The following is a 16,455-nucleotide window of genomic DNA, read 5'->3' as shown; positions in this document are numbered from 1 at the left end:
CCGGTCACATTTCTCATCTGCACTTGTACTCTCTGCACTAGTTCTTTCTCATTTTCATTACAGCTCACCGGGTTCAGTCTATCCATCTGCATTGTCTGATGCTGACTAACTGCAAACACCACAAAACATTTAATGAAGTTTTGAGAGCTGAGGCGTAAAATAGGATTATGGAGGCAAAATCTTGAATTTTCAAAGTCTCCCTTGCTGTGGTAAATTGTCTCTCTCTACTGAAAAAGAGAAAAAGAAAATCATTTTTTTTTTTTTTTTTCAAGGATTATTATTATTATTTTTCTAGTATAGAAGTTTTCTGTTCTGTGTTTATGTATCTTACTGAAAACGTCAGGCAGGACAACATAAAAAAAAAAAAAAAAAAGTTAATTGTTTATATTGTTAATGCATTATTCAATTTTATTACCCCAATGATGAGAGAGAGAGAGAGAGAGAGAGAGAGAGAGAGAGAGAGAGAGAGAGAGAGAGAGAGAGAGAAAACTTATTAATTACATGATTTTCTGCAGTGTTCTTGTGGTGAGACCCAGCTAGAGTAAAGTCGAAAAGCTGTGTTCTCCCACAAAGACTTTCAAAAGCTTTTCAATTACGGTCATCACTCAGAGTAATGCAGAATGGGAGAGACAACACTCACTGCTTTCTGCATAGTTCAACAGCATAAAGACCTGATAGCCGCAATTACTGTTACAGCTTCAGATAAGCGTAATTTTGGTTCTAATCCTGAAGCTTCCGTGGGTTAAAATGAGTTATCTCATCCCTCTCTGTACTTTATCCAGCTCTCAGCATTACTGAAAACATTTCTGTCAGACTATAGCAGCAGCTGGAAAGTTGCTGAAACAGCTTGTCTAAAACTTTCTGAAAAGAGGTTCTCCCAGGACCAGCAGATGAACCGTGTGTGTGTGTGTGTGTGTGTGTGTGTGTGTGTGAGGGAGTAATGTTCATGCACAACTAATAAACATATTGAGTTTTACAAACTCCTAATCAAAATCATACCCATAATAAAATAAATGATTAAAATTACAGTAACATTGCAACACAAGTATTTGTAAGCAGAAAGCTGGGTAATATTTAGAAGTCCATCTTCTGCTGTTTAACATGGTTGTAAACACTCAGCTGCCACTTTATTAGAAAACCCTACTGAAAAAGACAAGCTTACACCAGCATGAATTTCCAGGCTGGCTTATGCTGGATTTTGGTGAACATTTAGTTTTGTTTCTACTTGATTTGCTTTCCAGTTAAAGTGTATTTTGCCTTACTGCATTGGTGAATTTATTCACTAGTTGACCTTTAAAAGTTAATAATGATAATAATAATAATTATAATTATAATTATAAAATACACTGATATTCCATATAAAATTTCTGAAAACAAGGTGCTGTGTGTAAGTTTTTGACTGCACTAAAGCATACAAATACCATGATATTTTTGCAGATATTTAAGAAACATCCCAAGTTAACGTGCTTTTTTTGGAAAACAATGCTACAGTCAGTTATTCTCCTTTGAAAATGTGTGTTCCAGGCCAGAATGTCGCTGTCTGTTCTGGTTTGTGAAACCCATCCACTGCCAGTTTATCCAACTGTATTTCGGCTCCCTGGGTTGCACAGCATATTTCATTTCATTCATCCTCAAGTGTGCTCGTTCTTGTTGGTGTACTCAATCTGGCAACCTGCGTGTGAGTCAAGTCTGAGGAGGAGGAGGAGGGGCTGGTGAAAAAAAAAAAAAAAAAAAACCTCTCCAATATTTTGAATTTGGACTGCAATAGTTCAACCACTCGGTGTCAATCCTACATACTAGTGATGGGAAGTTTGGATAATTTTACTGACTCTGTCCTTGGAGTCTCGTTCGGCAAAATGAACAAATCTTTTTTCGAGTCATTTCGTTAATTTAACCAAAATGTAATTCAAATGTTATGTGTTGCTTTCCTTACACATCTAGTACTTGCAAACGTTGATCAAACTAGAAACAATCCAAAACTATAATGTTATAAGAACTGTAAAGATTCATTCATTATTTATCTGGTTCTTTAGCCTATGATTAGCTCAGCTCACCTCTTATCTGACAAGTCTTCTTTTTGTGTCATTCCTTCATCATGCGATACCTTCATCATGTGATAGACCCATAAGCTTTAACCTATGCAGTCTGAGCTGGAAAGAGAATTGATTAGATCACCTTTTGAGTCTTTGGGTTTGAAGTCTCAAAAAATTAATGACTCAAAAAACCTGAAGACTCAAAAGGGGTGAACTAATTTCAGTACAGAACCCATAGGATGTTGCACATGTTACATATGACTGAAAAAAAACACTCTCCGAGACAACTCGTTCATTCTGACTGACATTATATTTGTTTAAAATGAACGAATCGTTTAAGAATGACCCATCACTACGACATACAGCAAAAAAAAAAAAAAATAAATAAATATATATATATATATATATATATATATATATATATATATATATATATATAGTGAATGGATGGATGGACAGAAAGACAGGGAAGGTTGTTTGCAGTAGTTGTTCTTTCACAGCTCTTGTTATCAGTCACTCAGAGCTAAAGGTCTGGCTCGTATCCAGTCAATCAATTCAGACTGAGGCTGAGACAAACCATCAACACACAATTAGATCCAGAGCACTCAAACACACAGGGAATATTGACAGCGGTGGTCTAGAGCTGCGTGGGGGCTTAAGTGTGAGCGTCCAGACGGACTCAGTCTGCTCACAGATGCACTCCTCCAAACGCTCAACCCCAGAATAAGAGGAAACAAGACTAATTATTCATTTGCAACTTTTTCTGTCGATCCTTGTTACCACAGCATCTCTCCTCCTTGTATCCCATCAATACTAATCGACTGAGCATGTGTTCCCCCGACTGAGGTGATACTGTGATGCCAGACCAACTCTGGGTTATCTGGATAGCCTTCCAAATGAAATGATTATGAGACTGGTTGCACGGTAAGTTTATATCCCTATGGAAACACATTAAGTGCTAATTCCCAGTGTGAATGTTTTGTTTGCTTAGATACAATCGAAATAAACATGTTTACCAAACCAAACATACAGAAATAAAACCCCACAGTGGATGTCTGGAGAGGAGCTAATTACCAGCGAACAGTGCACCTTCTGTGGTTCATGTGCCCTTGAATCTGTGTGCACTGCAAAACAAAAATTATTTTCTGAACGAGCATTTTTGTCTAGTTTTCCAGTAAAAATGACTAAATATAGCTAAAACAAGACATGAACACTGTGGAATATATAGTAATAACATTTTGAAATATTATTACAAGTGAGAATTGTGTCCTATAAGTAATAATGGGATAATTATGATTATCATTATGATTGTTAACTATTTTAAATAGTTATTTTAAGTTGCAATATATATATATATAGTATATATAAGTATATATAAGTTGTTTAAAAACTGGTTTATTATTTTTACAATATTTGGCAATATTACTGTTTTCGACACTATTCTTCATCATATAGATATGTATATATAATACCTTAAGAACGATAGCTTAAAATAAAAGTAGTAATAATGAAATTATATTTTCAATACAATAATACAATTATTACAAGTAATACAAGATTTTTTTATTTCTAATAATATTTTAGAATGTTACTGTTTTTGACAGTATTTTTGATCATGTTAAACATATATAATTAAAATTTCGGTAGCACTTTATTTTACAGTCCTGTTCCTCATGTACATACTATGTACTTATTATAGTAATTACAATAACTATGTAATAACTAGGTACTAACCCTGAACCTACCCCTAAACCTAACCCTACCCCATGTAGTTACCTTGTATTACCAGAACTTTCTTAGATAAATACACTGTAAGTACACTATAAGTACATGTTAGTACACGTACTGTAAAATAATTTTATTATTACAATTTATGCAATGACTTTTACAATTGAACGGTTTTAACAAAATCATAATGATCTCAAACTTTACAATATATAAATATGAAAATACATATTCTATTTATATATTTTGTTATATTTTTAACACGAGGGAAAAATCTATCAGATGAGACTGGTTTCCTATTAAGGCAGAGCATCACCTCAAGAGAAAACGATTCTATGATGGTGAAGTAGACAGCACTAACATAACAGCGGCGTGTTATCCAAGACATCTGTAATTGCGATTTTGAACCCACTCTGCACATGAATCGCTAACAGTAATGGACAGCAGCCAGGCAATAATAGTCTCCTTCAACATTGATTGCAGCTGGTACTCAAGTCTTACGATACCACATATCATTGTATGGGCTTCCATTGCTATGGCAACAGCCAATTGGGACCTTTATAAACAATAAACAAAGCTTTCTAAACCCACAGGACATCATCTCCACCAAGAAGTGTTTCACGCTGCCAGAATAAAGAGAAATATTTCATTTGTACATGCAAACCAGGAATATAGCCTTCAAGACTCCCAGAGAGATCCAAAAATTATATCTGGAGAGTGAGAACATGTGCTGCAGCGACATGCTGTACATATTACATCAAATCTTTCCCTTCTGATATGTCAATAACATAACAGGAACTTTCTGGAAATCAGCAGTGACATACTGTGTGTGGGTTGGAAGTGATATTACAGGAGAAACGTTCCTCTAAAGCACTGGTTCATAACCTCTTTTGATCTAAATACAACTTTTCTAGGAGGATAAAAACACATGGATAAACTAATGTATAAAAGTACTGTGAATCTTCAGCTGTTAATTATTATTTTCCATTGGTGTTTAAAAATCCCCCCTTGCTCAGTGTATGAAAAAAAAGAGAGCAAGAAATATGAAATCAGAACATTGCATTACATTCATTAAACTGTCTGAAAAAAAAAAAAAAAAAAAGTTATGCTTAAACTAAACTCAACACTTAAAGGGATACTCCAACCCAGAATGAAAATTGTGTGATTAAATCACTTACCCCCATGTCGTTCCAAACCCATAAAACCTTTGTTCGTCTTCGGAACACAATTTAAGATATTTTGGTTGAAAACCAAGAGGCTTGTGACTGTCCCATTGACTGCCAAGTAAATGATACTGTCAAAGCCCAGAAAAGTATGAAAGACATCATCAGAATAATCCATGTGCTATCAGTGGTTAAATCAGAATTCAATAAAGCGACTGTAATATTTTTTGTTTGAGAAGAAAACAAAAATAATGACTTTATACAACAATTTGTCTCCTCTGTGTCTCCGCATCACCATAGAATATGAGAATATGAGAATATGAGTTCAACGTGGGTGATGTACGCAATGACGTCTTAGACGGCTAGAGGAGTGGTTATAAACCAAGGCAGAGTTTCTCTGTGTAGAGAGCATATTCGGCGTATATCATATCACAAAGCTAACTGCTTCAACACCAGCATTAAAAACTTTTTAAATAAGTTGAGCTAAAAATTCACTCTTAGTCAGCAGCGAGTGTTTAAAATAACTTGATCCGATGTGGATTATAATCACCATACAAGGCAGAAATATTTATAAGCGATGCAAAAGACTGTTCATGCTAGGCATTAACATAACCATAGTAAACATGGTAAATCAGACGTCAGCTTCTTATTCTCTATCACAATCGTGTATTTATTTAGTCACATTTTATCTTTTTCTTAAGACTCGTCTCGAGAGTTTAGAAGTGCGTAGTCTATGTCATAAAAATATAATAATGTTTTTTTGTTTGGGAGCTTTTATGAAAATATAGAAATGATCATTCTTTCTAAATGTGATGTATATAGGCTATTGTGACTTCAAAGAAACATACTCGACTGAATAGCAGACTATGTTCATAACATTTTATTTCTGTGTGACTAATTTCAAATCCTGATAAATTAATTAATTATGATCAATGTATCACTTATTATAGTAAACCATAAATGCTTTTGGATTTAACAAAGCATGCAAACAAACAGCTGCTTTTATCATGTTTGTTTTGCTTCTGGCCCGACACTGGAAACGCAGCGCTATTTTGGCCTCAGTGCTACAGGTCCGAGGCTATTAGCCCCCCGCCCCGCCCGCTTTAAGCCATGGCTCGCACTGGCCCGACAGTGAAAAAGCGACTAATGGGACAGTCACAAGCCTCCTGGTTTTCATCCAAAATATCTTAAATTGTGTTCTGAAGATGAACGAACATGAGGTCGGAAGTGATTAATGACAAAATTTTCATTTTGGGGTGAAGTATTAGTTTAGTTTATTTTAATGCAAACACTATACTAAACTTGACTCAGATATTAAAAAATGTAATATGAATGAGCTTATATAAAAAAAATATATAAAAAAAAAATTATATATATATATATATATATATATATATATATATATTTATATATATATATATATATATATGTGTGTGTGTGTGTGTGTGTGTGTGTGTGTGTGAAAAAAACAACAACACAAAAACAGCAACACGATACAAACAAGTGTTAAATACAAATCTAAAATGTGTTAATTTTAACAGCATTCAACAAATTTAATTGAGATCATAAGTTAATATAATGCATTAACTTATTCCACATTAGTATTTCTATCACAATCTCATAAACCCCCTGCAGTCCCATCACAACCCCCTAGGGGTGCAAACCCTGGGAAAACCCTGCTGCAAGGGAATCTCTCTCTCTCTCTCTCTCTGTCTTTCTCTCTGTATATATTTTCACAAAGTGATGGATCTAAGAGAGTGACAGCTTATGGGTTTGAGCCAGTACAAGCCTCTAGTTAGAATAGTTTTTTGACAGCTTATATTTATTTATTTCTTTTAATTTGCACAAACACCATTTTTTAACAGACAAAGTGTGGACAAAAAAGATCACAAGAAAACAAGAATTCTCACCAACTTCCGACATCTCAGGCACAGATGTGACGAAGGGTCCATCAAGGAATTTGGGGGCATTGTCGTTAATATCCTGAACTTTTATAATGAACTCTGACTCTGGCTCCAGGGGTTTGTTGGTGTTGAGGTCGATGGCCTGTGCGTGAAGAACATAATGTGATTTCTTTTCCCGGTCCAGACTTTTGGTGGCGTGGATGTCTCCCGTTACCTCGTTGATGATGAAGATACTCCCTGCTCCTTCACCACTAAGGATGTACCTGACTGAACCGTCGCCTTTGTCTGAATTAGAATGTAGCTGAAATGAGAGACAAGGAAACATTGGTGTGTGACTACTGATATGAATCATTATATTACAATATATTCAATAACCGGGGCTCATTAAGCACATAATCTTTCAACAAACCCTTAAGCTAGGAACCTTTTATGTACCTGATTTGCAAAAATGAGTGGACCACATTCATTACATTCAAAATGGTTGCTAGTGTGCTCTCTGTGGTTGCTAGGCAAATACTTACTCTTCAGGAAGTCAACCTACAAATATATTATACTTAGAACTGTTTCTGCACATTAAACTGAAACAGGAGAAAGGATTTAACATTAAAACATTATAAACATCACCGTTAAAGTGATTTTTATATAGAAAAGGAGGATGCTGTGCACTGTTGTATGTTGTACTGAATTATGTATTTGCCTGGAGGATTTTTGACTGTAGGATCATCCTCTGAGATATGCAATCTTAGATCATTCAGTGTTGACATGAGATCTTACACTACTACAATGTCCACAGAAAGAGAGAGGGAAGAGGCAAGCCAAAAAACCTGCTTAACTGATGAAAAGGGGATTACACAGCTCTCTAGCCAATGACTGTCCTCTCAAAAATCTTAATGACAAATACAAAACATTTCTAAAATAATAATGGTTCCCGCAGACTGCACTTGAGCAAATTTCAATAAAACTTGTATATGCACATTTATACACTAAATTTTCATTAACCTAATTTATCTGGAGGTTACATTGAGCATTAAATGAACAAATGTAAGGTAAAAAATTACCATAATATATGAATGCTTTATAATTGTAACAATAAATCGTTTTTTTTTTTTTTTTTTTCATTACACTTTTTTATTTAAATTTATATCATATTTTTATTGATTGGTTGCATTGCAGGTCATGATATTTGGGCAAAAATGTGCTTAACTGTCACAATGCCAAATATCAATTACTTTATTAAAAAGGCTTAATTTTCTTCATGCACAAATATAATTTTTTATTCTGATTTGGTGGTGAAGTGTGACTTGAATACATAAGATTCACAAATCTAAATGCCATCGCTCTTTCAAGACTTCTTTACGTATTTGCTTTGAGTTACCTCTCTTTGGGACCTGAATGAGTGATCAGACATGAAAATAAACTAGCACATGTTGGTTTGAATGTATGACTACACTGCATGCCCTCTAGATGCACCACATAATAATTAATAAAGCCCTTAATAACAATACTAATATTCCCACAAAAACAAGAACTGACAAGACCGGTTAATGTTTCAGGAAGGCGTAATGTGAACCCATGGGATACCTACTGTCTGAGCTCTGCACACAAGTAGTCTGCTCAATGCATGGTGTCTCAAGGCTCATTGGTTTTGTGATAAGGCAAAACATTGATAGAACACTCAAAGCGCTGCAAGCTCCGGTTCTCCTGAGTGTTTTATTGTCACTATCCAATAAGTGTCAGATTGTGATCCACTCAAACACAGTTTAATGACTCAAGCACAGACTAAAGCAAACAAAAGCTTATACCTTGAGCCATCCAAGCACAAGAAATCAACATCAAACCTATTTACTTGCCTAATAAACATCACCGGTCTTACTGTGCAAATTATTGTTTTATGTTCACTAGTAACCGAATGGGTTTTTGGCAATGTTATAGCAAACTTGCATTCAGGTCTGGATTAATTCTGGTATGAAACATTCATTTTTCATGATCTGATTAATTGAGTACAATTCCAATGAATATACTGATTTCAATAGGAATTTTCATCATCATTACTGTGGTCTTCACTGTCACACGATCCTTCAGAAATCATTTTAATATGATTATTTGATGCTCAAGAAAATTTTATTAATGTATCAATTATTGAAAAGTTGAGATGCTTAGATAGATAGATAGATAGATAGATAGATAGATAGATAGATAGATAGATGCAGCTTGAATAAAAGAGACCATTCATTCATTTAATCTTAATATTATATGTGGCATTTTGAGTCACATCTCAGCTGGCCTAATGATCATTCAATACATTTTCTAAAACTACGAGTAGCTAACACAACACAAATGAAACACTTTAAATGCATTAGCAAGTGCAAATAAGATCCCAGACATCAATAATGAAGTTATAATTTGACAAAAGTGTATTACAAGGACTGCAGTATTGTCTTGGCAGCCCAGTCACTGGATATTACCAGAGAAAAATGGCACAAAAGACATTAGACACTTCAATCACACCATCGAATGAAGGGGTGAAACTCATTCCCTGGGTTATTTGACTGTTTGAGGCCAAGAATTGTTAAAACTGTGGCTGGTTATACAAACAGTGATGTTGAAATTAAACCATAATTAAAGGAGAGCGTGGGCTGATTGCACAGTCAGGTCATCGGCGGGAGTGAACTGTCCGTTTCTGTAAGTAAACAGAGAACTTAGGTGAGCAGTCAGTAATTAGCTGAACGGTCAGAGCTCATACTCGGGTTTGAACCTCTCCATTCAGAAGACAAGCTAATGAGACTTTATGGTAGAAGCCCATAAACAAAATCAGTTGCAGCCACAGAGAATCTGCACCAATTATTTGACATTATCTTCTCAAAAAACAATAAACTTTTGCGGTCCGGCCTAGCCCCCAGTCCACAATTTTTCTTCCGAGGGTAGGGGTGTGTGACATGAAGATTTTTGATTGTGGATGATAAAAAATGGCTCCATGATCTGCTTTTTTTATAAATATCATTGTATCGTGCAGCGCACATTCTATCAGCTGCAGCCTGCAGTTCTGGCACCGCCGAATCAATCTAGCATACTGTCCAACTCGACATACAGTACAGACCAAAAGTTTGGACACACCTTCTCATTCAAAGAGTTTTCTTTATTTTCATGACTATGAAAATAGTAGAGCCACACTGAAGGCATCAAGGGCTATTTGACCAAGAAGGAGAGTGATGGGGTGCTGCACCAGATGACCTGGCCTCCACAGTCACCGGACCTGAACCCAATCGAGATGGTTTAGGGGTAAGCTGGACCACAGACAGAAGGCAAAAGGGCCAACAAGTGCTAAGCATCTCTCGGGGAACTCCTTCAAGACTGTTGGAAGACCATTTCAGGTGACTACCTCTTGAAGCTCATCAAGAGAATGCCAAGAGTGTGCAAAGCAGTAGTCAAAGCAAAAGGTGGCTACTTTGAAGAACCTGGAATATGACATATTTTCAGTTGTTTCACACTTTTTTGTTATGTATATAATGCCATATATAATTCCACATATATTAATTCATAGTTTTGATGCCTTCAGTGTGAATCTACAATTTTCATAGTCATGAACATAAAGAAAACTCTTTGAATGAGAAGGTGTGTTCAAACTGTCTGTACTGTATATTAAAATCAGTGTTAACTCAGTTGTAGAGTTAATTCTAAGGGACACTGCACTTATTCACAATCACAAAAATACAGAAATTCAAACAAGCACTATCTCTGTGACTAACTGGACTACCTTCAATCTAGTTTCTCTACAATCGGTGAAGGACATAATTGTTAAACTGAAACATTCCTCTTCTCCATGTGATATAATACATCCTAACTATCTGAGAGAAATAATTGATACAGTGGGACCAGAGCTTGTGTCATTGTTGAATAAATATTATCTGGATTTATACCATACAATCTGAAAATGGCCACAGTCTCTCTGATCATAAAAAAAAAAAAAAAAAAAAAAAAAAAAACACTTCACTTTACACTACTGTTTTATCCAATTTTCGGCCAATATCTGTATTACCGTTTCTTTCTAAGGTTATGGGAATACTTGTGTGTTTACAGCTTTAGTCCTTTTTAACAAATAATCAGATTTATGAGACAGTCCAGTCTATGTTCAAATCTTTGCACAGTACTGAAACAGCTCTTATAAAAGTTCCTTATGGTGTTTTAATGGCTACAGACTCTGGAGATTCCAGCCTTTTATACTGTTGATCACGAGATTCTTATCTCTCAATTAGAATCTTTAGTAGGACAGGGAGGCGCTGTTCTAAGATGGTTTAAATCCTTTTTAACTGATAAAAGATTTATGGTTAAAATAGGTAATTGTACTTCATCTCTGGGTCTTTCAACATGTGGTGTTCCTCAGGGCTCGGTTTTAGATCCTACTCTTTTTGTCTATATATTTACTTCCTCTGAGTTCTGTGTTTATAAAGCATGGTGTTTCTTTTCATTGTTATGCAGACAACTTGCAAATATATTTACCAGTAACTAGGAAAAAAGAAAGTGCTGTAAATACGTTATCTGCTCGTCTTGATGTTAAATCCTGGCTTTAAAAAATATATATTTTCTTAAATGCAGATAAAACTGATGGTCATAGTTTTTAACTCCTCAGACCCCAGGCATCAAAATCAATTTGTTTCCAAACATCTAAATTCATTTATTTCCCCTTCAGTGTAAAATTTGGGTGTAGAGTTTGAAAATTCTTTGAAATTCCACAAACAGATCAGTTCTGTCATAGGCCCCAGCTTCTTCTACCTTTGGTCCCTTTCTAAAATTAAACATTTTCTTTCTGTAGTTTCCCTAGAGATTGCAAACCACGCTTCATCACGTCATGACTGGATTACTTTAACTCGCTGTACTATGGCATTTAAAAAATCTCAAATCTCTCGTTTACAAGTAGTACAAAACGCATCAGCTAGATTTCTGAAGGGGTGTAAACATTTTTTTGCATGTTACACCCATTCTGACTGAGATCTCGCATTGGCTGCCTGTTAAGCCCAGCACATTTCACTCCTACCCCTTTCGAAGTCTGTGCATGCCACTGTGGTAGAATAAGACTGAAGATGTTCAGATGAGATGTTGTCAGGCCATATGTCAGTAAAAACCAATTTTCCTGTGCTGTCAGCCAATATACTGTGCATGTGCTCTTCAATTGCACGCACAAATGCGGCGGCGAGTGCTGCAGCCTGTATCGTTTAATTTAAAGCACAAAAAAACTACGAGCATGCAATGTGGTAGTAATGTCATCCGTTAAGTCATGAAGTTACCATAAAGGAAATTAAAGCAGCCTTAAAACTGTGCATGCAAGTAAGTATTTGTTATATTTGAGTCACACTTAAGAACATGTCTCTGAAATGGTTTTCAAACTGCCCTGGAGCAGCCCAGCACTGTCTCCCTCATCTAACACACCCGTTCAACTCATCAGCTCATTGGTAGAGACTTTAAGAACTGAAGTGGGTAAGAAAAGGTTAAAAAAAAAAAGAAAAAAAAAAGATGCATGTCAGATCTGTGTCATGTGCAGCAGCGGCAGTTCTTAATGCAGCCAAAATAACCTAATAACCTGTGATGTCTGTCAATCAAAGAAAAAAAGAAAAATGAGGAAATCAATAACTTTTGGAGTTTTAATGATTTATCTATATTAAATTTAGAATTTATTGTTTGAGCTTTGTCAGGTTTATACTAAACCTCAATTTCGTGTCGTTAAATGTATGACACTTGTATTTCTTTGGCCTGGAATGACCGTCTTAATGCAAAGTCTTGATGGTTTGGAAGTTCGGTGGTGTAAGAGTCGCAATCACGTTCTTCCGGTTTTGAAGAGTGATGAATTTCAAAGATGTCCTGACTCGAGGGTGATTGGGAGTTTCTTCCCAGTGGAAAGTGAAAAAGAGCAAAGAGAGACGTCAGCTGAGATCCTATGATCTTTGGTGAATGGAAAGACAAGCCAAAAAGGCCTGACACATACTTAGGGGTCCAAGAGAGTTCTACATCTTCTTCTTCATCCCCTTAGGATCTAAAAGAACTGTAGACTGAAGGCGGGGTCACTGATGTGAGGCCTTTAAGATCTGAGAAGGTTCACACCTCTCAGGATGGGCTCGTCCAATGAGAAAGGCTGAAATTCCAAGCGGGAGTTTGTAAATATTGGGGAGTGTTACAACCCTTTGTGTAAAATATGCATATGTAATTGGATGAGAAGTTGATACAGAAACTAGTAAGGATTCTTAGAACACTAATATGTTGAATAGATATTAACATATAATATACACCAGGGTTGCCCAACCCTGCTACTGGCGATCGACTGTCCTGCAAAGTTTGGCTCTAATCCAAAACAAACACACCTGAAGCAACTAATTAAGGTCTTCAGGCTCAATTAAACATTAAAGGCAGGTGTGTTTGATTAGGGTTGGAGCTAAAACTTTGATATACACTCTTGTTTAGATCATCAGAAGATGAATTCATAGATACTAAACATGATAAGATTACATATAGGTACGATTACATAAACGAGTGGTTCTATCATAAGCATGCATAAAACAGTCAAATTCACCAAACAATATACAAGTACATAAATAATATACACAATGACCTAAAGGATATGCGTGTTTATTCAAAGAGAGGTTTTCTCATGAAGATGGGCATGAAGATGGGCATTATGTGTCAGTTTTTGGGAGACTTAAGAGTTAAGAGTTGCTATGGAACCAGGGCCCTGTTCTGCCTTTTTAGAGGTGATCGTTGCATTTGGACCCTTTGGTTAGATGAGGGGGTGTTAGATATTATTTGTTATATATAACAAAAAGTTGTGTGTCTAATTGGTCTGGATGCTACACATTCCTGTAACCAAGCCACTCATGAACCAGAAAAAAAATGTCCGAAGCATTTCACCTGGGGTATGGAGAAAAAGAACTGGACAGTTGCTCAGTTGTCCACAGTCCTCTTTTCAGATAAAAGTCAATTTAGCATTTCTTTTGGAAATCAAGGTCTGGAGTCTGGAGGAAGACTGGGGAGGAACAGAATCTAAGCTTCTTGAAGTCCAGTGAGCGGATTCAAAAATCAGTCATGATTTGGGTGCCATGATGTCTACTGGTGTTGCTCCATTGTGTTTTATCAAGTCCAAAGTCAATGCAGACATCTACCAGGAGATTTTGGAGAACTTTATGCTTCTATCAGCTGACAAGCTTTATGGAGGTGCTGATTTCATTTTGCATTAGTACTTTAGCACCTACCTACAGTGCCAAAACCACTTCCAAGTGGATTGCTGACCATTATATTACTGTTTCTGATTGGCCAGCCAACTCACCTGACCTGAACCTCACAGAGAATCTATGGGGCATTGTGAAGAGGAAGATAGGTAACATATACAGAAAACAATACAGAGGAGCTGAAGGCTGCTATCAAAGCAGCCTGGGCTTCAATAACGCCTCAGCAGTGTCACAGGCTGATCACCTCCATGCCATGCCGCATTGAAGCAATCATTTGTGTAAAAAGAGCCCCAACCAAGTATTGAGTGCATAATTAAACCTGCTTTGGATATCTTGAACATTTATGTTTTGTAAATCTTTTTTTACAAAATATTCAAATTTTTTGAGCTGCTGAATTTTAATTTTTAAAGTCATAACCATCATATATATAAATAAAATAAAAAAAAACTCTTCAAATATTTCAGTTTGTGTGCAATTAATCTAGAATTTAAAGTTTTTTTTTTTTTTATATATATATATATATATATAAAATAACAAAAAATAAAGAACTTTTCCATGATATTCACATTGTATATTTAGGAAAACATTTTTTTCTGAATTTCTTTAATTAATATAAACATTTATTATTCTTTAATTAGAAACACTTATTCGAGCAATGCAATTTTCAGTTTATTTTTAGCAATACAAAGTCTTTACTGTCACTTTTGATTAATTTTATGCATCCAAGCAGGCTAACAAACAAACAAACATATATAAATAACTTAATCGCTTACTAAGTTTTGAATGATAGTGTACAGTATGTAAACAAATTACAAAATTACATGCCATATTATGTATCTTTAATACAAACAATTTACTTTCTGCTGCTGTTGTAATAATGGCATTGTGATAACAGGTGCTATTGGGATTACACACACACACACACACACACACACAGACCTCATGACAAATTAAACCGGATTCACTCTGATATCCCAAACTCTAAACCATCAGGACTGCTGAACCCAACCCCATTCTTTTTACACTCCAGCTCTGCTGCTTCCAAATTTGGTCTCGGCTACACAAGAGAACATAAATTTCACTTAACCTGCAGTCAGGCTTCTAATTTGGCCATTGGCTTAGCTGGGCACAGGCTAATATATCACACTCTGTCTCAACATCGGCTCCAATGACGCTCAGTCAAGCCCTCACTAATGGCAGGAAACAAAAGTGGCACTGGGTCAATAGAGCCAAGACCAGCCAGCTAAAACACAGTGTGGGCCATCATTCCTGGAGTGATAACAGAGTGCGATGTATTAACTTTACAAATTAAATTTAAGTGCCACATATAAAACAGAATCCCGTCTGTATATCAACTATTTCAAGCCCACCGAACAAATTAAGCTAAAATATTAAAAGGCAAAGCAGGTGTGACACTAAGAAGAAACATCTCCTCCACTTTATCAAGCTCTTTATGAAGAGAGAGAGAGAGTGTCTCAAGCATAGTGTGAGTCTTACACTGCAAAAATAAAGTAATATAAAAGGTATCATATTTGATGCACACATTTCTGTTCCTAAATTATCATTGCATAGCCTTCAGTTTTAACTGGCTGTTATCATTATATAACATTTTAGATATTACAGTACTAAATATTGCTATATTAAACTAAATAAGATTTTTTTTTTGTCTTTTTTTGGACTTTTTTCATGAAAACAAATGCTGTGAAAAAAATTTATTACTCCATTGGCAAACACCATTTTCTCCCCTTGCTTTAAACATAAACCTCATTAAATTGTGTTATATTTAGCTTAAAACGAGCCTGTCCTCCAACAAAAAACGACCATATAGGTCGTTTGTGCAAGCATCTTATTATGACCTATATTTACGTTTTAAAGTTAAGCGCCCTCTAGCGGGCGTAAAAAATAATGACAGTATCACATTGCGTCTGTCGTCATGAAATGACGTATAACGTCATTACCAATCAAAACGCACGTTTATTTAAATGAAATGTGTGGGCTTTTTACACCGATCTCACAGTATTTCCTACATATTTTACTAGGTGGCTTATTTGTTCGAATGACCACACCTGACCCCACCCCTAAACCTAACCCTCACAGAAATCATACTAAATTATGATTTATTGAGCATATACATTTTCGTGCACGTCCGTTCCCTGGGATCGAACCCATGATAGCATGATTACATATCAAAGGATAACGCAATAATATACCAAATGAGCTACACGAAACACAAATCAGAGTGCAAATAAGAGTACAAAACATTAATATGAAAACGACCTTTTGCAGATAGGGGCCCAATTGTAGTATACGCTCTGATGGGTCGTATTTCAGGGATTTGGACAAAAGACCTATACAAGCGTATTGGTTGGAGGACAGGTTGAAGTAAACTGATCTTTTGTAATTGCATGTAATGCCTAAA

General features: G+C 35.7%; 1 protein-coding gene across 4 annotated transcripts in view; it reads right to left on the bottom strand.

The window, feature by feature from the left end:
* The window catches only part of LOC113055913 (cadherin-18), a 130,929-nt gene that overhangs the window by 44,759 nt on the left and 69,715 nt on the right, over positions 1-16,455 (bottom strand). For 3 of the 4 annotated variants that reach the window (XM_026222295.1, XM_026222294.1, XM_026222296.1), the window contains one exon: positions 6,832-7,126. In XM_026222295.1, coding sequence (XP_026078080.1) covers positions 6,832-7,126 — 295 coding nt within the window. The remainder of the gene's footprint in view (positions 1-6,831; positions 7,127-16,455) is intronic. The other variant, XM_026222297.1, reaches the window with a different exon arrangement.

Source organism: Carassius auratus, chromosome 37 (genome assembly GCF_003368295.1).
Source record: "Carassius auratus strain Wakin chromosome 37, ASM336829v1, whole genome shotgun sequence".
Classification (NCBI taxonomy): Eukaryota; Metazoa; Chordata; class Actinopteri; order Cypriniformes; family Cyprinidae; genus Carassius; species Carassius auratus.
The sequence above is the reverse complement of the archived record's forward strand: the minus strand, read 5'-3'. Positions and strand labels throughout refer to the sequence as shown.